Source organism: Ochotona curzoniae, unplaced genomic scaffold (genome assembly GCF_017591425.1).
Source record: "Ochotona curzoniae isolate NIBS_2020 unplaced genomic scaffold, NIBS_Ocur_1.0 contig_2318, whole genome shotgun sequence".
Classification (NCBI taxonomy): Eukaryota; Metazoa; Chordata; class Mammalia; order Lagomorpha; family Ochotonidae; genus Ochotona; species Ochotona curzoniae.
Window position 1 is genome coordinate 15,044,400 of NW_024465419.1, and position 27,341 is coordinate 15,071,740.

The window sequence follows — 27,341 nt, forward strand, 5'->3', positions numbered from 1 at the left end:
ATATACTTAAAATTTTAAGTTTTCTTTTACTAACCCAATTCACATGTACATCAAATAAGGAAATGATTTTTAAAGAGGTTAGGGCACAGTACTTACTTAGTTTCCGTAGTTTTGCTAGCTTTTTCCATGCTTTTCAAGCTCTCAGGAGATCTAAGTTGAAATCTACAGCTATCATTCATATTCCAAACTGACTCCATTAACACACCAACTTTAGGAATTCCAGCACTAATTGAAAATGCAACTGCTCCAGCATGATAAAGAGGATTATTCCTTAAGCATACCTGAGAAAAAAACAAAATCACCACAAAGATGAAGTCATTTTAGACAAAACAAGATTATTTCAAATGCATACCAGGGCAATACAAATACTGCTTCCTAGCATGTACACTCTTACAAAAGCCAAAAGGCTGAACACACACTGACTTATTAAAGAGCTGTTAAAATTTTCATCATATGTGCTAAAAATTCATTAATAGCTTCAGTAACACCAGGTTTCCTGTAACTTTAAACCATTGTTTCAGTCAATCATGTTATTCAAAAGAAAATGTAACTTCATTACTATCAATGATCACCTCTCCTGGAAGATGTGTTTTCTGCTAACCAGAAACTCTCTTCATACTATATTTTCACTTATAAATTTAAAAAAAAATGAATAAGTAGACACTAGTGTTGCAAATTCTCTCACAGAAGTAACCTGAGATCACCCTTTGGAAAAAAAAATCAATGGCCTCTCAGATGGTGCAATAAAACATACCAACTACCAGGCCTGGCACAGTAGCCTAGTGGCTAAAATCCTCACCCTGCAGGTGCCAGGATCCCATATGCGTGCTGGTTCTAATCCTGGCATCCCTGCTTCCCAACCAGCTCCCGGCTTGTGGCCTGGGAAAGCAGTTGAGGAAGGCCCAGAGCCTTGGGACCCTGCATCCATGTGGGAGACTCAGAGGATGCTTTTGGTTCCTGTCTTCAGATTGGCTCAGCTTTGGCCGTTATGACCACTTGGGGAGTAAATCAGCAGCAGAGGGAACTTCTTCCTCTCTGTATATCTGACTTTCAAATAAAAATAAATAAATAAATCTTAAAAGAAAAAGAAAAGACATACCAAGTACTGCCTCATCTGAAACAGGACCATAACTTCCAGGGATCTCCTAATTTCACCAATAACCCAACCTTAAGGCATTTTTCCTCATTAACAAATTATTACATTTCATTTGACTAGTGGTAAATATGACTATTTCAGGTTTTTTGTGGCTTATGAGAAACAACAAGTAGATGAGCAACACATTTAAGTGGAACGGAGCTAGCATGTGGCTTAACAGCAGTAGCTCTGTGGATGCCAACTTTCCATATGGAAGCCAGTTCAAGACCTGGCTGCTCTACTTCAAATCCAGCTCCATGCTGCCAACCTCAGTGAGCAGCTGAAGACAGCCAAGTGTTTTGGTTTCTCTGCCACCCACGTGGCAAATTAGAGAAAGCTCCTGGATCTGCATGGTCCAGCCCCGACCGTTGTGGCTATTAGCGGAATGAATCAGAGGACTGAAGCATTCTGGTTCTCTCTACTATCTAATTCTCATGTAATTTTTTTTTTTTAAGTTGCAGTCCTACCCAAGAATCAGTATGCATTACTAATGGGAGTTTAGCAGTGTAACACAAACAGCTCTAAAGAGTAGGCTCCTTTGAAAAGATTTGCCCTTAGTTGCAAATAGAAAAAAAATGCATCTAGCAATATTCCGAGAAGACTGGTGATACAACCTGAAAAAGCTTCAATAAAGCTTAGCTGAAAAAACAAATGTTGTATAATAAAGAATAAAAGGTATTATTAATGCCTTCTTACAAAAAGAAAATCAAATGGGACAGCATCATACCACATAAAGCCACTACAACAGTGCCCACATCCCACATGGGTGCCAGGGTCCCAGCTGCTCCACTTCTGATCCAACTCGTTGGCTAATGCACCTGGGAAAGCAACAGAAGACGGCCCAAGTAGGCTGCTGACTTTCAAGTGCACTAGCAGGAAGCTGGCCAGCAGACCCAGCAGACCCAGCAGGACTGATATGCTTGGGATGCAGGCATCACAAACAGGGACTTAGACCACTGACACAAGGCCCTGCCAAGAAAGTGATTCCAATCAGAAACAATGTGCCTGAATTCTAGTCACTGACCTGGGTACCAACAGTGATGTTCGGCATTGAGGAAATACCAGCACTGGATTTAGGCTTTTTATTTTTTGCTCTCGCTTTCTCCAACATTTTCTTCCTTTGACTAAAAGGGACTACGCCCCTAAAAGCAAAAAACAAAAACGTCCAGTAAGTACCAATCAATAAATCTGGAATATTCTTTCTTTATTTATATTATTCATGCATGTCTAGCATTTTTCTCTATTATGTTTCCCACAGAATAGTAACATGTGCACATACCCAAAACAGATTTAATAACTGGACAGTTTTATTCAACCTTTAAGACTGCATTTTATAGGAAATGCATCACATGCTTATTCTTCCAAATCATATTTTAATAGGATTCTCTGCCAGAAACTGACATTTACTCCTTAAAATGGGACACATTCTAAAAATAAAGGCAAAATTAGTAATATAAGAAACCTATTCCATTAATAAAAAGTAAAATATGTTTATATAGAATAAAACACTAAAAATCTTTGGAGTTGTAAGATTCCAAGAACTTTTTTTTTAAATTCTACTTTTATAAAACTTAGTGTCATTACTATGTATGTATTCCTTTTATCAATTTTCCTGTAAGATTTTTTTAAAAATTGACTTGGCTCTAAAATGCAACTCCCCTCTCTGTGTAAAGCAGCACGTCAAGACTGGCCCCGTGTGCTGACATTCCACCACCCACCTCCCTGCCTGAGCAGTACCCCGCCTCCTGGGGGCACACACTCACCACCAGTACAGGCTGTTCTCCAGCTGGGCGCAGGTATACAGAGCACAGCAATGCAAAGACACTATTCGCTCTCCCTGGAGCTCAGAGTAGCTCTGTGCCGTGTGTTCCAACTTAGAAGCCACAGAACTTAGAGTTTCATCAACCCATGTAGCAACCTAAACATAAAAATATTAGGATTATAGATAAGTAATTAATTTTTTAAAAATTACTATTGCCAAAGCTAGGGTAAGACACACATACTCAACAGACTACAATTTTTACATTTTCTAAGCTAAAGGCTATTATAAAGGACTTCAGAAAACACTCTTAATCAACTACAATATTATCTTCATACAAATAAAACAGAATAGAAGGATCAGAAATGAATGTCTAAGGCCATGTTTAAAGCATTACGCCAAATAGATATTTACTCCAAGAATTTTGAAATTGATTTCAGAAATTTGTCTTCAAGGTTTCTTTGCGGTCACTTTGCCCAAAATAAAACGTCCCTCTCGAAAGTCTTAGGAATGATCCTCTCATATTCATATTCTGCCACTCAAAGCATCTCTCTACGCACATATCAGCATTCTCTGATCAGACTTCCTCCTTGAGATTAAGACCCAGCACCAACTGCTGTGATTTTAAACCTGAACTGATAACCTCATTCTCTCCATCTTTAAAGCCGCTTAGCATCTCTTCCTTTCTCAGCACGTCAAACCTTTCTTGTCATTTGAAAGGCAGATTTAGAGAGGAGGAGAAACAGAGATATTTTCTACCTGCTGGTTCACTCCTTAGAAGGCCCCCCAAGCCAGAGCTGGGTCAGTCTGAAACGAGGAGCTTGGATTTGTGCCATCCTCCGCTGCTCTCCCAGCCACATTAGCAAGGAGCTGGGTCAGATGTGGAGCAGCGCTCATATGGAATGCCAGCCCCACTGGAGGAACTTCAAAACAACCATGCCACAATGCCATCCCCTTTTAGCACCTTTTTAATGGTTTTAACTTTTAGCATTGAATTACAATGGAAAAATAGATTTAACAATTATATACTGAATTAGTCTTCTGAGATAACCTTGTATTTATGCATCTAGTAAAGAGGAAAGAGAGAAAATGAAAAGATCTAAAAAGGGGCAAGTGGAGAAAGGAAATCAAGAATGAAAGCATGAAATGCTATCAATGCAGAAAGTTTCTTACCTTGTTATTTTCAGTAGCTACAGTTGCTCGTATGCTATTTGCAGACAGGAGGACAATCTTTTCATTGGTTAACCCCAAAAATGTTGCTCGTGGATGATGCAATGAAGGATTCTTTGAAAGCATAAGAAAAAATGATTACAAGTTTGTAAGCAAATACGTAGAAGCTACTCAATGCAAGACTGACAGGAGAACTACCTGGGCATTTCTGTAAGGCTCAGACTCATTCCACTTCCATTGATAAAGTTCTCCTTTACTGCTGACAGCCAGAAGCTCAGAATATAGAGCACCAATACAAGTGAATTTTGTCCCATCCTGTAAAGCAAAAATAAACAAATTTTATAAGTACAAAACTTGCCAATTTCGCTGATTTAGACATGCATTTTATTTACTCATTTATTTAAAAAAAAAGAGATGTGAGGTTTTTTGAAAGACTGTTCTATTTGAAATAAGAAGTGAAAGAGAAAGTGAGGGATATTTAGATTGTCCAACTTCTGGCTCGCTCCCAAATGCACACAACCGCCAGGGAGAGGCAGAGCCTAAATCCAAAGCTAGAGCTGTATACAGAATGGCCAGGTTGGTGGATGGACTCAATACTGAGGCCATCACTGCTGCCTCTAGGGAGTGTTAGCAAGAGGTATTGTATGTGGAACAGCCAGGCTACAATAGGTAAGCTGCAGCCATCCCATGTGGCAGCTTAGTGGCTGGGGATACGTTCTGGTTGTTCTGCTTTCAGTTCAGCTTCCTGCTAATATCCGGGTCTCTGCCAGAAAGTGGAAGGCCAGGATGGAGTTCCTAACTCCTGGCTTTGGCCTAGCACAGCCATGGTCATTTGTAGCCATTTGGGGAATGAACTAACAGCTGGAAGATAATTCCCCAAACCTTGCATAACAATGACTTTCTGCATGTAAAATTAAAATAAAAATAAAAAGTAGAATATAAAAACCCTGAGCACCCTGCATCACAATTCCTGACCCAATGGATACACCTCCATTACTAATTCAATGTAGATGCATTATACAAAGACATAATCCAATTACCTCAACTCTCAAGCACAACCTTCAAGGCACCTATAATGCAGTGTTGGCTCTGTAAACACTGTCTTGCCCATCCCCAGGCCACATCTTTCATGACCTCACCAGGACACTGCCCTTGCCGTCCTCTCTTTCGGTTACAAACTCATTCTCAACCTCTCTCCTCACAGAGATCCTCTTTCCCTGACCGTGCTACATACAAAAACACCCCTTATACATTCCAACCTTCTACCTGCCTTCTTTTCAGCTCACAGAACTTCACAAATTGACATGTTACATTTACATGTCTGTATTCGTTCTAATGTAACCTTTGCCTTGCTCACCAAAACACAGCTACTGCACAAAGTACATACTGATGAATACATTAAATGAGTGAAGTGGAAGCAGGGAATTGAGTAAGGCATTTAAAGCAGGTAAGGTCAGAAGCCAAAGTGAGTCAGGATGGCCGAGTGGTCTATGGCACTGCATTCAGAAGTCAAAACCCAGGAATCCGCTATAGGTTATAGGCTCTATAGGCACTGTAGTAGCTAAAAACATGTCCATATTTGTTTTAAGGTGAAAGACCTTCTACTACTTTCAGAGGTTACTTATACAATTAAGATTGGACAGAAGTTTAAGCCATAGGACTGACTTCCAATATGACCCAAGACAACTTCAAGCAACATGACAATAAACCATAGACACAGTCACATAAGATTCAAATAGGAACAACTAAAAATTCTGATCGGCACCTTTAACTGGTACAGTCCCAAGCAAAGCTTGCTTCAGAAAGTAACATTGAAGAGTCCAGAATTCCTATTTAGTTTGAGAACTAAAGAGCTAAACATGGAATGTAGCTGAAGAACCTAGGCGTTTTCTGCCTTTTGTGATTCTGCCTTTACGGCTTGGCTGGGGGCTGTGTGAACTTCAGGCCTGATAGCCTACGTGACACCCGGCAGGACACCTGGCAGGTCACGTAGGCAGACCACTCCTCAGGAAGGCAGTACCTGGTATTTGATAAGATTCACAGCCCAATAGCCCATGCTGGGCTGGGGAAGGTGGCTGGGTTACCTAGGCTAACCTGAATAAACCACCTTTTTGCCTTAGCACCGACTTCAGACTTGATGATTATCTGGGGATTTCAAAAACCGGCACAACATAGCTAAGACCAGAACTGAAGGAGCCTTTAGAATCAAGCCAAGGACTAGAGGAAACCAGTTTCAGGAGCTAGGAAGAGAAGCCATACTGTGTCACAACTCTGGCTCCCACATCCCTTCAAGGCTTTGGGAACAGCCCCAACTCTAAAATTAATTTCAGAGAACAGCAAGCTAAAACAACTAGGCTTCCCGAGTCAGAGTCCGAAATTGATTTCAAAATTGAAAATCTAGATTTCATTTCCTTATTCAGACAAAAAGAAAATCTCACAAGTTCTCAGAATAAAACCAGGAAGCACACTGAGAAAGCTGTAAGATATGGAGGATACATAAAACAGGACCTTCTCTCCAGCTGCAGCTGCTTTCTCTGTAGCCAGAACATGGTGCATACAGAGACCGGCTCAAAATATTTGGTATCATCAACTTGGACCCTAAAGTTCTCTGTCTTCCTAGGTATCTACCTTTCCCTTGAGACTGCACGAAAAACCTTCTGGAAATGGTAAGCAAGACTTCAGGAGGCAATCACAATAGAAGAGGAACCATGTAGCCCTATTAACCCATTGTGACTTCAATTCATCAGACACCATGGGTCTGGTGAGATGGCTCAGTGGCTAAACTGTCACCTCAGGTTCATATCAGGGCTGCTCCACTTCCCATCCAGCTCCCTGTTTGTGGCCTGGGAAAGCAGTCAAGGAAGGCCCAGAGCCTTGGGAGCCTGCACCTGTGTGGGAGACCCAGAAGAACATCCTGGATCCTGGTTTTGGATGGGCTCAGCTCTGGCTGCTGAGGTCATTTGGGGAGTGAACTAGCAAACAGAAGATCTTTTCAATAAAAAAATAAATAAATTTTTAAAGAATAAAAAATAAATAAATATAATATCCCTGGAACTCTGCATTAATGGATAAAATAACAACAGAAACAAAAAAATTTCAAAACACTTATCTGCAAAAGCACTTTGCCTATTTGTAGAACACGCTTCACTCACGTGGGCATTCAGAAGCCTGTGTGTGCCCAAGATCATGTTCATTTTCTTTAAAGGAAGTAGCACTATTCATCGAAATAAAATATATAACAAAATACAATACATAATAAAATTTCCATTTTAATTATTTTCAGCTGCACAATGAGTGGCAAAAGTATATTCACACTACTGTGCAGCCATCCTCACTACCCAATGGAACCTTTTTCAACTTGCAAAAGTTAAACCATTCTCATTAAACAGGAACTTCCTACTCCACCATTCTGTTTCCTCTCCAATGTAGCAACTCTAGCTGTTACAACCACCTAGGACATGAACCAGGAATGGAAGCTTTCTCTCTCTCTCACATCTCTCTCTGATTTCAAAATAAACTAACATGGCTTTTTAAAAATAAACTGTATCCAACACTTTTAAGTATGTGCTTTCACATGGGCTATGCAATTTCTCCAAACCACTGTTTTTATAAAACATTTATTTTGTTTGAAATACAGTCCAACAAAGAGTCCAACAACATGCACTCAGAGAGAGAGAGAGAGAGCACACATCCCAAATGTTCACAACAGCTAGAAGTGGGCTAGGCCAAAGCCTCGAACTCACTGGGTCCCTCCCTCACATGAGTGCAGGAGACCAAGTACTGGGGTCATCTTCCACTGTTTTCCGAGAAACATTGGCAGAGAAGTGGATCAAAACAGGACTCAAGTTGGGACCACCTGATTGTAAACGGTATAACTTCATTCTTCTCAATAGCTGAATAATATTCCATGGAGTAGATGTACAGTTTCTTTAACCACTCTTCTTTGAACACACATCTGGATTGTTTTCATGTCTTCTCTATTGTAGATTGTGCTGCTGCAAATATAGGATTACAGATACTTTCCTCATATGCAGATTTCGCTTCTATTGGATATATTCCTAGGAGCAGCATAGTTGGGTCATATGGCAGGTTTATTTGAAATTCTCCAAACACTCACCATACTGATTTCCACAGTGGCTGTAGCCTACACTCCCACCAGCAGTGAAGGAGGGTGGCTTTCTCCCCACATCCACACCAGCAGGTGTTGTTAGCTGAGTTCTGATCATAGGCCAGTCTCACTGGAGTTAGGTGGTACCTCAACATGGTTTTCATTTGTATCTCTCCGATGGCTAGGGAGCCTAAGCATCTTTTCATATGTCTGTTAGCCATTTGAATCTGTTTGTTTTTTTTTTTTTTAATGTCTGTTCATTTCCGTTGCCCGTTTTGTTACAGGGTTTTTCCATACTGTTTTTTGGTTGGTTGGTTGCATTTCTGGCTTGTATGCCTCGTGTTTTGATGCTTTTTAGTTCAGTTTTGTTTATTCCAAATAATTCCTTTTCTCTTGTCAAATTTATCACTGGCTCATGGATTACATGGTGCCATCATTTTTCCTGAGACTTTTGTGTTTCCTTTTTGTCACTCATGTGTTGGTTACTCAGTAACACATTTTTTCATGGTGCTGTAATTTGTTGTTGATGTTGTGGCTGTTCTAACTCATACCAGTTGTTGACCTGTTTTCATAGCTTCTCAATTATGGAAATGTATAGCGATGGAGTACTGGGGTCTGTCATATACAGATGTGGAGGAATAATGGAACATGCATCCCAGCTTTCAGACAAAAGATAGGTTCCCAATGAAACTGTTGGACATGTGTAGACAATGGGATGCTGGACTGCCTGGCATTGTCTGTACCAAAAATATTGGGGTACATTTAGATAAGAGACTAATAGAATTATGGTTCCTTATGAAGGACTACACTATTGTAGTAAAATGGGGAAAATCTGTTGGGGAAGGGAGCTTGGGGAGGAATCCCAGCCTATACGAAATTGTACCACATAATTCAGAATTCAAAATAAAAATACATTTTAAAAAAATTTGGACTCAATCTGGCACTCATATAGAATGACCACATAGGATGCTGCCAACCACTGTATGCATGTGGTGCTGTATGTGCTACAACGGAGGTCACCAAATCAATTCTTAACCTACAAAATGGTTATTATAAAAAAAACACATCCTCAATTGCTGTAGAACTAAAAACCCAAATGAAGGAACACACACAAAAACACACAGCATTGAGCCCTGTGCACTGAAGATGACTGTTCACAGATTTCCTCTCCTAGTCACCCAGAAAATGACACTTCGGCTCTTGCTTCAGGATTAGTCTTATGTCTCAATTTACTTACGAAGAAAACACCATTCAGAGAGAAAGAAAGATCAGCCCACCACTCATTTTTAGATCTCTGCTCCCAAAACACACACACGGTGTACCCTGTTCACAATCCAGCAGACAACACACACCCACTGCATGCAGCCCCTCTCCTACTCCCCAATAACCATGTAAACCAACCTCGTACTCTTCTGCAGTCTTATTCATACACTTCAGCTTCCCCCCTTTCAACAACACACCCAACTGCCAAGAGAATGTGTATATTCAACCAGCATATCTCTTCTCTAAACCCACCGGTCTCTGCTCATCATCTCTTCAGAAACCTAGCCACTCCCTAGTTTATGCATCACCAGCACCACAGGTTTTCCTCCAACCTGCATGATTTCTGCCATCCCGTTCGTACCACAGCATTTACTGTCACAGATTCTCTGCTCCTTGGTTCACATCAAGTCACACCCTGTGTGTCAGTCAAGTGTTTCAACACATAACTCTGCTGGCCTATCTGGATGTGTGAAAACACCCTCTCCAACATGAAGTCCCTGCAAATGTGCCCTCCTCTGCACTCCTCCACTGTCAGGCCTGTACTAGGAGGTGTGGGAATGTTGGAAATCCTCTCAACTCCTCATCTCACAAATCCATCAATTTAGACACCAGGGCTGCATCTGCTGGAGTCCTTGGAGTGCCTTCTCTTCCTCTATAGCAACTGGCCTTGCTTTTGCTGAAATTCTTACAATTCTCTTCTCTAAAAACAAAATTACTTATTTCTATTATAATCACAGATTTACACAGAGAAGCAGATGCAGAGAAAGATCTTCCAGTGACTGGTTCACTCCAAGTGGCCACAAGAGCCAGAGCTGAGCCGATCCGAAGCCCTGTACCCAGAGCTTCTTTCAGGTCTCCCACATGGGTTCAGGGTCCAAGGCTTTGGGCCATCCTCTGCTGCTTTCCCAGGCCACAAGCAGAGAACTGGGAAGTGGAACAGCTGAGACACAAACTCACAGAGGAAGCCGGCACCACAGGAGGCAGGATTAGTTTGTCCAGCCAGGCCCGACAATTCCTTTTTTCCTCAAGAGTACCATTTTCACAAATGATTACATGTTTCCTATTCCCATGGTTCACTCAGAATGCCAAGTGTTCATTCACTCAATTCAAACCCAACAAAACAAAACCCCAGGAAACTCATCATGCCACTTCTCTGTTTTGACTCTACTTTGACATTTTTGTTACTGCAAAATATCATGTTGACTTCCTCACAAATTCTGATGTGTTTGGTAGTCTTGTCCCATTCCTACTTCGACTCCTACCACAAAGCAGAACTTTCAAACATTAGGCAAGCACCCGGTGAACTTTCACAGCTAGCTTTACGCCTGGCATGCCTGCACACACTTGGTCAACACATGCTTCAACTTTAACATGTGGCTTAAAGGCAGTGATGCCTTTGCCAGCGCTGCTGGGTGGCATCAGCTGTTTCCAACTGTGACACTCCCAAGGAATTCACACATACCTTCTGTCTAACACCAATCATAACAGAAAGACTTTAACCAAATGTTTAAGTTGCCCCCTCACCCTTGGCGTACTCACTTGTACATTACATCAGCACAAACCAGGAACACGCCAACAGATGGCGGAACAAACCAAGGAACCCTGAACTCCAACATCCTCACCAGAGTGCATGCCTGGGGGCAAACCAGCCCAACAGCAGGATGATGGTGCCCAAGGCCACCTCAGAGCTGAGTTGACTGCACCCTTCAGAGACTGGTGCCTCAGGGCACATTCCAGGTGAGCCACTGAATCCACTGGTCCCTGCAAACACCTTGTAGCTCTTGGTCCCTTGCTTCTAAGAGAGTTGAGGACCAACACCAAGGACAAAGGCAGCAGCTTCTCTCCCTGACCCTTTTGCCTACATGTCTGTATTTCTCACCTTCTGAACGAACTTTAACACTTTTGAATAAGAGATGGATGGCACACAACCAGCCACAAGAAGATAATGGAAACATTAGCTCTTACTTCTTATCTGGCTCAAATTTGTCCTTAAAGCAAGCTATGATAGCATGAAACAAACTATACACAAAGAACAGTATTTTAGTCATTTACTTCATTATGTGATAGAAACCAATCATTTGATTGTTTAAATGAAATATTAGTTGTCGTTTCTGACAGGTTGGGGCTTCCTCCAGCCCAACTACAATACGTGGACAGACAGGCTTCCTCACAGATGGCAAAGCAGGCTAATCTTCTAAGATTTGGTTATTTGAAACAGCCACACAGAGAGAATGAGAAAGCAGGAGTGGAGGGGGTGGGGAGGTGTGTTTAAACTGATGTCCCATCTGCTGGTTCTCTCCCCAGATATCCAAAATAGGCAGCACCGGGCAGAGAGAGGCCAGAAGCTTCTTCCTGCCTCCCACAAGGTGCTTGAGCCTTCTTCCACTTGCTTTTCACAGGTCAGAAGCAGGGAGCTGGACAGAAATGACAGCTAGTACACAAATCAGCACCCGCCCAAATGGGATGCTGGAGTTGCAGAGAATAGCTTTAACCACAATGCCACAATATCTGCACCATGACATATTAACTTTATTTTTAAAAATTGGAAATTGAGCTATACAGAGAGGAGGAGAGACAAAGAGGAAGATCTTCCGTCCGTTGATTCACTCTGCAAGCAGCCACAATGGCCAAAGCTGAGCCGATCCAAACTCAGGAGTCTGCAGCCTCTCCTGGGTCTCCCATGTGGGTACAAGGTCCCACTGCTTTGGGCCATCCTCCACTACTTTCCAGGCCACAAACAGGGAACTGGATGGTAAGCAGGGCGGGCAGGTTTAGGACTGGTGCCCATATTGGATCCTGGCACATGCAAGGTGAGGACTTTGGCTATTAGGCTACCATGCCAGGCCCTAACTTATTATCTTTATGATATATCATTCCAGTTAAGTTGTCACATTTTTAACTAAAGATATTTACAGCCATATTCATCAGACATATTGACCCATAGTATTCTTTTTTTATATAATTCCTTTCAATGCCTTGCATATGAAGACAACACTGGCCTTGCAGAATTTATTTGGTTTAAATTCTTGCTGGCAGCATACATAAGCACATATACAGCTGCAATTTACATGTAAAGTTTGGAAATATAAAACTAAATTTCTAGTCTTAGAAAAATAAACTGGAAATAGAATTGTGTTAGATAAAAACCACGTAGTGGTAGGATAATCTCTTCTTGGTAGTGTAGTTGCATTATCAAAGTTATTTACAGAAATATAAAATCCAGTAAGCAGTCAACTAAGCCAGAGAAATGAAGAAGCTGGTGTTTTCAGGTGAAATTTTTCAGAAACCAGAATACACCTGGCTAGTTAGAAATTTATTGGGGAAAAACTGAATTAAAGTTTATTTTGTGGTAGTATCAACAAGTCTTGAAATGTGTGCAAAGCTTTTAAAAACATTTTTTCTGTTAATTTTTAAAAGTTCCCTTTCCTCATAATGCTGTCCCACCTCCCATTCTCCTCCCCCACTTCCCTCCACCCGAATGAATCACTAACCCCTTCCTTCTCTTCCCATTCTCCCCAAACCACCACCCCCCGCACATTCAAATGTACACCCACACTATACAAACATCACCTTCTGGACCTCTAAATATTTACCTTACCTTATTATAATTCGACTCACCATAAACTTTTTCCAATACCTTTGAATATTAATTCATTTAATTATCTCCCCAGGAACTAAGGCCATTATTAACCTTGCCTACAGAAGACCAAACCAAGGCTCAAAGAAGTTAAAACTTGACTAATGTCACCCAGTTAGTAAGCAGCAGGCCTAGGTTACGAAGTCCAACGGTCATAATCCATAGTCCACATTCCTCACAGTCATTCTATCCAGCCACCTGTGAGCCCCCAAAGATGCCTGAGCTTTATTCTACCATGGCATTTGTCCAAAACAATTAATACTGTCTTCTGTCTTTAAAAAAAAAAAAAGATTTACTTATTTTTATTGGAAAGGCAGATGTACAGAGAGGAGGAGAGACAGAGAGGAAGATCTTCTATCCGATGATTCACTCCCCAAGTGAGCACAGCAGCTGGTGCTGCGCCAATCCGAAGCCAGAAGCCAGGAGCCAGGAACCTCTTCCAGGTCTCCCACACAGGTGCACGGTCCCAAAGCCTTGGGCCGTCCTCAACTGCCTTCCCAGGCCACAAGCAGGGAGCTGGATGGGAAGTGGAGCTGCCAGGATTAGAACTGGCGCCCACATGGGATCCTGGCGTGTCCAAGGCCAGGACTTTAACTGCTATGCTATCACACCGGACCCTGTCTTCTGCCTTAAAACTCAGACCCTAACATACAGCAAAACGACTAGCAGTTACTGAATTTCTTTTTACAAGATTTATTTTTAATGGACTTTTGATAGTCAAGTGCAAATGTGAATAAGGCTCACATAGGAGAGCCTGCAAGTTGGATTTTTCCTGCAAGTTCCAATACTCTCATGAAGTACAGTGGAGTGTGGTAACCCTTGCTTGTCCACAGCCACAGCGCTTTGCCCCGTGCGCCACCTGCTGAAATGCCTGGCAACAGGGCCAAGCTTTCCTTGTGGTGGCACAGGAGAATTTATGTGTTGCAGTGCAGTTTTGCTCAGAGAAGCTGGCTGTCATCTGGACTGGCAGACTCGCCCGTCTGCCGCTCCCACCGAGGGTCAGGGTTTGCAGTCCTTCCTTTGAAAGGCCAGGGGCCTTGCCCTTTTTGTAGGACCCCCCCTCCCCCCCGCCCACTTCCCTAGCCATGCCGCCTGCAGGGCTTGCGCTGTTCACCCCCAGTCTTTCCGAGGAGCTGACCGGATGTGGATCTCACAGATAGGGGACAAGAGCCAGGTATGTGACCACTGGACAGAGGTGCTCAGGGCCACACTGCAGTGCCACAGGGAAGCTGTAAGCTGAAGGTATTCTCTCTCCTGCATGCTCTTCCTTCTGTGCGGGGAGGTATGTAGTGCAGTCAGAGCGGATTTGCCAATCTGACTGCATCCCTGAGCAGCTCTAGGTTTAAAAAGAACTTCCATAGGAGCACAATAGAAAACTAAATACTGTATCTAAACTCTATGTCAATGTTGCAGTGATAAACACACTGCTGTACAGAAACATTAAAGCTACACAGAAGCTGTTTATATCCCCTGCCACTCAAGGAACATTCTGGAAGCTTCCCAGGTGCTTAAGCAGCACCTAAAGAACAGCGCTCCCTAGGGAGAGAAGTTGCTAAGGAACCTAATAAATTATGCTCTCTCCCACATTTTTTACAACCAGAATGACTGTCTTATTTAAAATACATAAGTATTTTAAAATACGTAACTAAGCCTCTGCCTGCAGCACCAGCATCCCATATGGACGCCAGTTTAGATGACCCAGGTCCTTGAACTTCTACACCCCTGGGAAAACCCAGAAAATTCCTAGCTCCTGGTTTCCAGCTGTTGCAGCCATTTGAGGAGTGAACCAGTACATGTCTCTCCTTCCCTCTGTAACTCTGCCTTTCAGATAAACATACATAAATAAATCTTTCTCTACACACACACACACACACACACACACACACACACACACACAGAGTTTTCTTTTCCCATATTGGGCTACAAATCCTTGCCTCCTAGTAAAAGAATGAAGAAAACACTTAAAATAACAAAAAAAAAATAATCTTTCTAGAAAATTTCAGAAAGTCAATAATGAGAAGAGCCACTTTAAAGCTTATAAGAATGCTGTCAGGAGAGGTATACAGCACCTGTCACTCCCATTTGGTCTACTTGAAACCATTTCTACCAGAACTAAGCCACAGGGGCAGGCACCCTGAAATGCTGGTTACAAACCAGGGACTCAGGACTGAGGCTCCTGGCAGAGATGCCAATGGAACAAGCCTTGACATTGCCAACTGGAGACAGATGAGACATCGACATGGAGGTGTCCCACCAGGAGCTCTGGAGAGAGCTCCCCTCGAAGGTCCTGGAGGGAAGAACTGCCCCTGTGTCTGGGAGCCTCTGTGCTCCATGCTGTTCACTCATACAAATGTTTGGGGAATAAAGACAAAAAAACAGCAGCACATCTGCCTGCCTGAAGCAAGCACAGTCAGAATAACATCTTCCCAGGCCAGACTCCCCTGATAATCCCAGAACTCAAAAGAACCCGCACAGTCTCTTTCTCCATGAAATATCAGGACAGGACACTGTGGACCCTCCACATCCCTCCAACCAATACAGAGTGAGGGCCAGGCAGGAAGGAAGCAGCAAAGCCTGACTGCCTCCAAGTTCCTCCAAGGAAGCAAAAGAAAGCCAGCAAACCACCAAGCTGCGATAACACAGACCACATAGGGCAGGCGCAGCTGGTTAAGCTGCTGCTTGCAGTGCAGCACCAGTTCCAGTCCTGGCTGTTCCACTTCTCATACAGCTCCCGCTAATGCACCTGAGGAGGTGGCAGAAGGTGGCCCAAGTGTTTGGGGCCCTGCTTCCCACATGGAACATCCAGAAGACCCCTCCAGGCTCAATGACTGATCTGTCTGCATGCAACTTTCAAACTCTTATAATTTCCAATGATGAAATAACAAAAGTTAAGGAGTAATTCTGAGAAGTGTATTTATTGAAAGACTGCAAGAAATATTTCCGGTTCAAATTAGAAAGGCTTCAAAATTCCACCACTAAAAAAATTTTCTGTAGGGCCTGGCATGATAGAGTAGTGGTTAAGGTGCTCCCCTTGCACGCCCGGGATCCCATATGGGCGCCGGTTCTAATCCTGGCAGCCCCGCTTCCCCTCCAGCTCGCTGCTTGTGGCCTGGGAAAGCAGTCGAGGACGGCCCAGAACACTGGGACCCTGTAGCTGCGTGGGAGACCCAGAAGAAGCTCCTGGCTCCTGGCTTCAAATTGGCTAAGCTCCAGGCATTGTGGCCGCTTGGGGAATGAACCATCACACAGAATATCTTCCTCTCTGTCTCTCTTCGTCTCTGTATATCTGACTTTGCAATAAAAATAAATCTTTTAAAAAATTTTTCTTTGGCCCACAAAATATTAACTCTTACTAAAGAACCCATTGATCCTCTAAATAGGTCGTAAGCAAATATATATTAAAATCCGTTAACTCATTAACAGAATTCCTTGTGTATCCCAACAAGAGGTAGGGTGAAAAATACGGACTTTCACCAGTTAAAATCACTAAGTAATGATTTAATTCATTTCCAAAATTAAGCTGGAATGCATTTTTCTGATCCCTTCCCAAAAATGATACTAGACCCTAATGTTTAAAATGATAAGAAAATATTTCCTGTTTTCACTGCTCAATCTGCAATAAGCTTGCCATAAGAAAAAACATAACATTTCCTCATTGTAACAACAAACAGGTCAAAGCTACGCTGTAAGATTTTAGGAAGCTATGAAACTCAGCTGCCAACCAGGAGCCTAATATAAAGATGATATAGAAAAACATTATTCTGGAAAAATAAATAGCTGGCAACATTTTTTTAAAAACCAAATCCCAGTAAAGAATACAGAACATTGCGGTGAAGTAACTGAAGACACCGCCCACAGTGCCAGCACCCTTTATGAGCAAGAGCTTAAGTCCCGCTGTCTCACTTCTGGTCCAGCTCACTGGCAGGCCTGGCGCAGTGACTCAGTTGGCTAATCCTCACCCCTCAAGTGCCGGGGTTACACATGGGTGCCAGTGTGTGTACCAGCTACTCTACTTCCCATCCAACTCCCTGCTTGTGGCCTGGGAAAGCAGTCGAAGACAGCCCAAAGCCTTGGGAATGTGCACCTGTGTGAGAGATCCAGAAGAGGCTTCAGACTCCAGGCTCAGCTCTGGCCACTGCGGTTACTTGGGGAGTAAATCAATGGACAGAAGATCTTCCTCTCTCTCTCTCTCTCTCTTCTCCTCCTCCTCTCTGTATATCTGACTTGCTAATCAGTAAACAAATCTTTGCAAAAATAATAAAATAAGGGGCAAGCACTGTGATATAATAGGTAAAGCTGCTACCTGTGATGCCAGCAGCCTGTAAGAGCACCAGTTTAACGGCCAAAGGCTCCACTTCTGATCCAGCTCCCCGTTAATGACTGGAGAAAAGCAGCAGAAAGTGATTCAGCTGTTTGGGTCCCCCATCTACATGGAAGGCCCCCTAGCTGCTCTTGTCTACTGACTTTGGAATAGACATAGTCATTTGGAGAATGAATCAGCAGACAGAGGATGTCGGGGTGTGTGTGTGTGTGTGTGTGTGTCTGTGTGTGTCTGTGTGTGTGTGTGCGCGCGCGCGCCGCTAACCTATGTCTTTCATAAATAATTCTAAAAAATAAAATGAAACATAATCCGTGAGTCCTCTAATACTTGTCTACTGACTTTGGAATAGACATAGTCATTTGGAGAATGAATCAGCAGACAGAGGATGTCGGGGGGTGTGTGTGTGTGTGTGTGTGTGTGTGTGTGTGTGTGTGTGTTAACCTATGTCTTTCATAAATAATTCTAAAAAATAAAATGAAACATAATCCGTGAGTCCTCTAATACTTGTCTACTGACTTTGGAATAGACATAGTCATTTGGAGAATGAATCAGCAGACAGAGGATGTCGGTGTGTGTGTGTGTGTGTGTGTGTGTGTGTGTGTGTGTGTGTGTGTGTGTTAACCTATGTCTTTCATAAATAATTCTAAAAAATAAAATGAAACATAATCCGTGAGTCCTCTAATACTTGTCTACTGACTTTGGAATAGACATAGTCATTTGGAGAATGAATCAGCAGACAGAGGATGTCGGTGTGTGTGTGTGTGTGTGTGTGTGTGTGTGTGTGTGTGTGTGTGTGTTAACCTATGTCTTTCATAAATAATTCTAAAAAATAAAATGAAACATAATCCGTGAGTCCTCTAATACTTTTGCAAACATCACAGGCACAGCTCTAACAAGATCTAAGCAAACCCCTAAAAAAGCAAAAGCTCAAAGGCATAAACCATTCCCTAAGCATGAAGCAAAAAAGTAGAACTTGGGATATTTCTAGTTTAATGGCTAGGAGAACACAACTCAGAAAGAGTTTGGCAGCTACCAATAACCTTTTGATTCCAAAGAGACTAATTAAAATTCATGTTCCTCCTGCATTCAAGTGTTCCACATGAACTGAATGCAGAGGAAAATAAATCAGCTACGTCAAGACACACTATAACTTTGGAAACATAACGAGAAATTTAAATATTTTCTTTCATTATCCCAAATTGAAATTCAAACAGATATACTTATCAAACTCTCTCTGTAATCAACCTTAAAGTTTTCAACTTTTAGTTTATATTTGCTTACCAAGAATTTCTACCCATTTAGCTCCAAAGAAACAAAAAAAATACTCAGTTTTTTAAAAAATCAAAACCAGCTTCCAACTTTTAGTTTATCTCTGCTTACCAAGAATTTCTTAGCCATCTAGTTCCAAAGAAAGAAAACACTTTTCAGTTTTTAAAAAATGAAAACCATGGTGTGTTACAAGTCTTTGAAACGATCTTACCAATTACCTAAGGCAATGATGAAACATACAGACCATCACAGGCTCTATCACCCTCGATGGCGATGGTGGACTTTCATTTAAACACTGAAATCCACTTATTCTGGCTGCTGCTTGATAAAATCCAACCATTTTTATTTCTCAGAAGTAGAGTCCAATTCCCCCCAGTCAACCACTGGTCAGTTGGTTTTTTTATCTCCCCATAAGAATCACAGCAAAAGGTCTATCAGAATTCACCATCACTACTGGACAGCTATCAAACAAAAATCCCCAATCTAGTCCTGATATCCACACTATATCAAAGACCACACACTTGTCCCACCAAACTCACGTCGACCCAACATTTCAAATGTTGCTATAATGAACTCGTACCAAGGAATCTAAGTTACTAAAGTCATGAAGACAGAAATTAAGTCCTGAAAGAAACGTTAATCCATTATTTACAATTAAAATTCTTTTTTCTCATTTATCGCATTTAAGCAGGGGAAAAAACCCACTAATGAACATATCTCACTGACATGACTCATATAAAGTCAATGAACGATGCCTTACTTATAACTGTCTAAGAATAATATCACTATTATGTACTTCTTTTTCTTTCTGAATGAGCATATCCATTTGTGAAAACACAATGCAACATGCATCCTTACTTCCAAATCAAACATGCACTCCCAATGAAAGTGTTGGACATATGAAGACAACGGGATGATGGACTGTCTGACACTGTCTGTACCAGCAATGTCGGCACACTTACATAGCAGACTGATGGAACTGTAACTCCTTCTGAAGCAATGTACTGTTGTGACAATATGGGGAAAATCAGTCAGGGGTGGGAAGTAGAAGGTGGAGAATCCCAGACTACATAGAATTGTACCATGAAATTCAAAATTTTTAAAAAAAAATTTTTTTTAATCTGAATAAACAGAGCAAAACTTTAAGGGAAGAAAAAGAAGAAACTTGTTAAGAACTCATTTAAGTGGAAGGGGTGTGAATTTTTTCCAAATACCTTATCTGGCCACCACTGCAAATCTTCTCCTAGTGTTACAGGACTTTGAACAGGTGTGTTCTTCTTATCCAAACAGGGCTCTCCGTCCTTGCTGGTAGAGCCCCTCTCATTATCAAATGAGGCTCCATCAAGCCACCTTCGTTCACGTAAACGTAAAACGGACTCACGTTCACGCAACAGCTCAGAGTCTCTCTCTAAGGGAAGAAGGAGAACTGGTATGCAATTGGGTCACACCAGTGGGATAAAAGTAAGCCACTCTCTAGTAAAGACCCTTCAGGATGCAACTCACAGCAGTTTATCTACTCACAAAATATATGCAAATGTGCATCTAACAAGGATGACATGCAACACCCAAAACATTAGTCCCTTCAAATTTTAAACTAGTATTTTTTAAAACTATGTGGAGGCAGATCGGTGTATTTTAAAACTGTATTTTTGCTTCATTTTTATTGAATTTGGGAATTTTTTAATGGAATTTTAAACTTTTGAATTTCATTCATTCAAATGTTTATATTTTTTATATTAAGATTTTTTCTTTATATTTCACAAAATGTGCAAACATTATAATTTTCTTTTTTTTCTTTTTTCTTTTTTTTTTTCCAATTTTCAACACATAAATGCATTAGGATTCTTCAAAAAGTTCACGGAAGAATTTTAAAATAATGTCCATTTCCCATGAACTTTTGAAGCAATCCAAAAACAGTACCTGCTACAAAGTATGAGGGTTGAGGGCAAAAACTCCACACATAGAAACAGAAATGCAAAAAGATCAAAACAAAAATCCATTAATATAAACTCATTGTAAGACTGTTCCCAATCTGAGACCTGTATTAGTGTAATTTTATATGTAGGATTTCCATACATGTGTCATTTAAAAAATTGTAACGAATCACAAACAGGTATTGCTTATTTTTCTTAAGAATCTAATAATTTTCCTACCAAAATGCTTTTCCTACAATTGTCTTATAAACTCTTCAGCCAGTTTTTTTTTACTCTGTTCATACATAATTTTTCAATAAAAATCTAACGAAACTTTCCACGACTGATAATAAGGCACAGAGGCAATATTTAGGTGACACATATGAATCAGCCACATTTGGAAGTCAAAGTATAAGGATCAACCATTTCAAATAGTTCAAGTTGAAAATAACAGGTACACAAATATCTTAGGTAAGAAAAAGAGAGCTACTTGTGTTAAAGCCTGAACATCTGCAAATGCAATACTAGGTAAATTTGAAGTAGCTAAGTATGCTTTCACTTTACAACTTTTAGGCATAACTCAGCATGTTGAGAACATTAACAGATTTGTTATTTTAAAGCTGCTTTTTACTTTATGATTTGAAGTACTCTGCATTATCAGTAAGGCTTAATTTAACATGTTTTCCAGTGATCAGGAAGTACAGATGGTTTTTGTGTTATTTAAATAAAACCATCTCATATTCTGGAAAGTGAAAAACACTGACTTAAAGTCAGATGGCAAATTAAACTATATACACACCTATCCAGAAAGACTGGTTTTAATGGCTTTTTTTTTCACTATATAGTACCCTGTGAACTTCCTCTTTATAGAATTTTAAGCTTTGGAAAATAGCATTTTAAGAAGCTCATGGGGCCAACATCATTCTAGTAGCTTTATTCCATTTGCTTCTAATCAGAATTGAAAATGAAAAAAGCTCTATTTTTGTTTTAATGAAACTAAGGAGACTTAGTTCAGAATGCTGCATGTCACTGTAAATTAGAATTCCGCTTTTAGCTCAGATTCCATATTCCTAATTAAAAACACAATTTAATAAATCATAAGCCTTGATTATGCATCTATTCCACAATGTGAATAACATAATTTATAAATATTATTGTGGCTCTTCAAATTAAGAACAAGTTTTAATGCCAAAGCATCCCAAAACACAAGTAATAACTTTAATTACTACACTTTAGACATTCAAATACAGTGAATTTACCACTATCTTTCCATTCAGCCAGCCTCTGGTCAAAAGAAATAAATACAAAATTACCTCGAGATGATCCTAGCCTGGAAAGTGATGAACGACGAAAAGAAGGGTAACCAAAATAGCTAATGTCTTCAGAAAACATGGCATCTGCGTCAATAATGACACTTGGGTGGGCGGAATGAATGTCAGCATCAAGAAGAGACATAAGATCCTCTACAAACAAACACATACATGTAAACAACCCAGCTACAAAGAGAATACATTTGTAGAGTGAGGGAAGACCTCAAAAAATTACAACACAATGAAGTCAGAGACTAATATTACACATAGCCAAAAAGCAACAACTACCTCAGAAATGAAATTAACATACATCTTAAGGAACAACAAATTATTGCCAGGGCTACTTATTAAATTTAATAGTGATGGTAAGAAAACATTCCCATTCAGGTTGTACTACTTGTGACATCATAGAGATAGCAGTCAAAACTCTAAACACAGCTGAGAAATTAGGTGTTTTCAGGAACCAGGACATGAAAACACAGCAGTCTGTCCCTCCCTGACACAGCCATGTGTTTACCGGGACCAAGAACGAGCACATCCAGTAAAACCATTTCTTCAATTTTCCTTAAATAAAACTTTACATTTCAATCAAGCAATTCCAGAGTGAGAGTATCTACCACTTTAGAAACAGTCAGAACCTCAAGAGCACATTAAAGTACTTCCCGCAGTCTATAAATGAGAAACACCACTGAGGGGGATTCACCAACCTCCAGGCAAATAAGATTCACTGGCCGTATCATCCCCATCATCTCCATCCTCATCATCCCGGCTAAGTAGATTATTTACAGCAAGATTTACATCAAGATTTGTTCGCTGAAGTTCTCGAATAATGACACTTCTGGATTTCCCTTGCAAAACAACTTGGGCCTGCAATGAAAAAGCAAAGAATGATACTATGCTCATTTTCTATCAAGTAAAATCAAAAACCACTTTCCAGGATCGAAGACAGAGCATCAGTAATCGCCCAATTCATGGTCTGAGTCATGACTCAGCCAACCCAACCAAGCCTCCCGTCCTACCTACCGGCCGACAGCAGGAGTTCAGCAGGCACCGTACCTGTGAAATCAGCTCCTCAGGAATGACGGATGCGGGGATGACCGGCTGAGGCTGGCTGCCCAAAAGCCCGGACCCTCGGTCCCTCCCTGTGCGGATGACCCGCGTCTGTCGGCGGGAATCTCGAGCTCCAGCTGAGGAGCGGCCGGAGGATCCTCCACCACTTCCACCCACTCCAGAACTCCAGCGGCTTCTAGAGAGCAAAAGATTTAAGAATTTCAGCATTTTAAGCAATCACTCTGGGAAAGATCACTTCAGGACTCATTTTCATGCTTTTGAACTAAGATAAAGTTGACATATCTACTTTATAGTTGGGTTTTGACAAAAGGGAAATCAGTTCAAGGTTTAAAACAACATTGTCTCAATTTTTAAATGCAGAAGTACAGAGCACTTCTTAGAAAGATAAACAGCACACTTTAAAATATAAACACATCTCACTTTTGCATGGTAGGTCTCATCAGACTTACCAACATTCTTCTGCTACAAAAGCAAAATTTAGAGCTCCCAACTCAAAACTGTTAGAATAAAACACTCATCTGCAACTACTTGAATAACATTATCATTAACTAGTTTTGTTAAAGGGAAACTACTACTTTAAAAAACACTATGAGTTTTTCTTATCTATGAACAAATACACAAAAGGAACGGCATCACCATCTTCTGGCCCCAAAGATGAGCACCAAAACCCTTCAAAATCAACCGGATATCTACCCACAAAGCAACTGCTTTTCTCCAATCAATCACCCCTGCAAGAAAACAGTCACACAAATCACACCAGCCTTTTCAACTGGGACTGTCACCCTTCTCTCTAAAGGAAAACCATTCCTTAATCGATTAAGCTAGAGCAAGGTATCTTGCTCCCAGCTTCCACAGTACTCCCTAAAAAGGCTGAAGCCTTTCAAGAGGCAATTGTAAGTGAAGTTAGTTTTGACTGTCTCATCCTTTTTTATTCCTTAGAAAGCTTTGAAAGTGACAATTCTCAGGTCCAGTGGACATCTAAACGATCTAAAATCTTCTAAAACAGCTTCCTTTGTAACATGAGAAAAGCAAAATTGTGTCACACTTTTTTGAAGGCCTTCTGTACTTATTGACGTACGTTATCAATTTATTTTTCTGTGCTGGCTGTAATTATTATCTCAGAACCGCGTAAGATAGTTCTGGTGAAGAACATTATTGAGCACCTCCAGGGATGCAGTATGAAAGCAGCAACAGATTTTTAGAAATGCCATGCTAAGAGACTAGTCACAGGACAGAAGACAGACAAAGAGGCATCATCAAAGTACGCAACATGAACCAAACAAAGAGGAAATCTGGGAAACAATTCCCTTTATAGATTATCAAAACATAAAAACAAGTTAGCAAAAGACAAAATATTACTGAAAAAAATTAAAGACAACACAATTAAGAAAAATACGCTACAATAATATCTACATGGATTAGATGGGAAGTCAGTATAAATTTAATAACCTCTATCAAAATCCCAACAATTTTTCCATTTTAAGAAATAAAAAAAATCATGCTAAAACTCACATGACATCCAAGCATATTTCAAAACAGCCAAAACAATTTGGAAAAACAAAAAGCTGGAATATTAGCACTTCATAATTTCAAACATATAAAAGAGCAACAGTAATTAAAACAGTGACCCAGGCACAAACAAATAAATGGAATCCAATACCGACTCCAGAAACAAACCCTTGCACATCCAGCCAAAACCACTCAATGAGAAAAGGACAGTTCCTCCAACAAGTGGTGCTGCATCCACATGCAGAACAACAGAGCTGGATCTTTTATCATATACAAAGATTTAACTAAAAAGGCTCAAGGACATAAAATTATACAACTAGAAGAAAACACATAGAAAAACCTTCGTGACACACACAGGCAAGAAAAGCAAATATAGACAAATAAGACTAATGAAATCTGAATATTTTTGTGCACGGAGCTTCTATTGTGGCACAGCACATTAAACTACTACTTGTGACAGTGGCATTGAACCAGCTGCTCTACTTTTAATACAACTCTTTGCTAATGCATCAGCAAAGGTAGTGGAGGATGGTGCAACTATTTAGACCCTTCAACACATTGAGGCAACCCCGATGGGAGTTGCAGATTCATGGTACCGACCTGGACCAGCTCTGGCCATTGCAGTCATTTAGAGAGCAACCAGCAGTTCAAAGATCTTTCCCTCCATCTATGCATTTCAATTAAAATAAATCTTTAAGTTTCATGTGCGTGTGTGAATGAAAGGCGATGAAGCCCCTCCAAAGGAAATGGGCAAAGATCTCAGGAATTGGTCACAGGAATGCTAGTGGCTGGCTGCTAGCACGGCCACATGAGGCTTAAGCAGAAATAGAGCCATGGTACTGATGAAAGGGACCATAGCACAAGGAATAAGACTCAAGGAAGGACTTCCTTCCTGTTTTATAGATTTCATTTAACCACTGCCACATTGTAAATCTGAAGAACTTAACTTATAAACTAAACAAGAAAATAAAATTTGATATGTTAATGTGGAAAACAAAAGAAAAAGGGAATCTGAGAGAAGAAAATGCTGGCAAATTATGTCAAACAGTTAATATCCAAACATACAGACGCCAACAACTGACCTGATCAGAAAATGGACTAAGGACTTAAACATTCTCCAAAACCAATATGCAAATGATAAAACTAGCAGGAGGTCCTTCAAAAGTTCACAGAAAACGTGCATTCTGAAAAAACCTTTTAAATCTTCACACCAACTTCCTTCCTAATTCCATTTCTACATTAACTTTAAAAAGTCTCATAAGATGTGATAATGTAGTGGTTATGGTCCTTGCCTTGCACACCAGGATCCCATATGGGCACTGGTTCTAATCCCGGCAGCCCCATTTCCCATCCAGCTCTCTGCTTGTAGTCTGGGAAAGCAGTTGAGGATGGCCCAAAGCATCAGGACCCTGCACCCATGTGGGAGACCCAGAAGAAGCTCCTGGATCCTGGCTTCAGATCAGCGCCTCACCCACATTGCAGTCACTTGGGGAGTGAATCAACGGACAGAAGATCTTCCTCTCTGTCTCCTCCTGTCTGTATATCTGACTTACCAATAAAAATAAATAAATCCTTTTAAAAAAATGCTCAACATCAAAAACCCACAATGAAATAAACCTGAAATCCTTTAGGATGGTTATAGAGAAGCAGCAACTACATAGAAATTTGGAACCATGGTACACTCTCAGTAGGATTATTAAACAATATAGAAATTTTTTAAAATACTCAAAGCAGAACTACCACATGATTTAACAAATGTACTTCTGAGTACCCAAGAATATTTCCGTGTTCATGGAACACAGAATTAAAAGATAAGTTTTAGTACAAAAATTGTTGTGAAATGCAGTTTTTCATAACACATTTTCCATAGACTTTCAGTTTAAAGATTCTTTTTAGGCATGGACTTTGCAACAAAACAAACATTTTAATTCCATTTTTCATGAACACCTTGAAGTACCTTCACATAAACAAAAGTATCATAATTAAGAACCCAAAGATATGTTTTACAGATTTATTTATTTGAAAGGCAGAGTTAAAGAGAGGGAGGAGGAGAGGAAGAGGGAGGGAGAGAGGGGGCTAACCGTAGGGATGAGGGAGGGCCAAGGCGCCAAGCAGCTGAGTCATCCGCTGCTATTTTCCCAGGTGCCGGACTGGAAGGGAACTGGGGTAGCTGGGATCGCGCTCATATTGGATGTTCTCACTGTATGAGGAACAGGTGTCCACCAGGCCCTCTGCACCAGAACACTGGCACTGTGGCATACTCACGTGCACAGCAGCACTGCTCACTGCTAAGCAGTACAAGCAGCACAACCCAACACTGAATCAAACACTGGAGTTTTTTCAGAGGAATGTATACATGTATAAAAGAACATTATTCTGCCAAGAGGAGAAAATATCTTCACGTATCATAGCATAAATACATCTAAGAACATTATGTAACTGAAATAAACCAAAGAAAAGACAAATACTAGATTCCTCTTATACGAGGAATTTCAAGTGGTCAAATTCACAGAAACGGAAATTGGGATGGTGGCTCCCAGGACCTAAATGGCAGGGACAAAATGTTCAGGGGGTACAGTTGCACATCTGCAAGATGGAAACACTCTATGAATTTTCTTACCTCTGAAATGCATGAAGTTAAAACGATAAACTGTATTTTACTACAAAACGTTTTAAAGGTACAGTATAAAAAGATTTCATGTCACCAAAGGCAACACTGTTCTAGAAAATAGATATGCTCAAGGTATATGCATGAAGACAATTATGCAACAGAAAATAACAGGGTGAAAGAAACACATAAAGAGGCATTAAACCAACTATCAGATCAGCATTTATCTTGTCAGTTTCGTGGAAGTTCTACACTAGGTTCATTCAGG

At 40.7% G+C, this 27,341-nt stretch overlaps 1 protein-coding gene across 2 annotated transcripts in view; it reads right to left on the reverse strand.

Moving 5' to 3' along the window:
* The window catches only part of UBR5 (ubiquitin protein ligase E3 component n-recognin 5), a 144,065-nt gene that overhangs the window by 59,088 nt on the left and 57,636 nt on the right, over positions 1-27,341 (reverse strand). Inside the window, exons 6-14 of one of the 2 annotated variants that reach the window (XM_040972668.1) lie at positions 22,942-23,131; positions 22,593-22,752; positions 21,889-22,038; positions 19,877-20,070; positions 4,263-4,379; positions 4,068-4,178; positions 2,899-3,053; positions 2,160-2,277; positions 97-281 (exon numbers count right to left, since the gene is read on the reverse strand). In XM_040972668.1, coding sequence (XP_040828602.1) covers positions 97-281; positions 2,160-2,277; positions 2,899-3,053; positions 4,068-4,178; positions 4,263-4,379; positions 19,877-20,070; positions 21,889-22,038; positions 22,593-22,752; positions 22,942-23,131 — 1,380 coding nt within the window. Of the gene's footprint in view, positions 1-96; positions 282-2,159; positions 2,278-2,898; positions 3,054-4,067; positions 4,179-4,262; positions 4,380-19,876; positions 20,089-21,888; positions 22,039-22,592; positions 22,753-22,941; positions 23,132-27,341 lie in introns of both variants that reach the window. The other variant, XM_040972667.1, reaches the window with a different exon arrangement.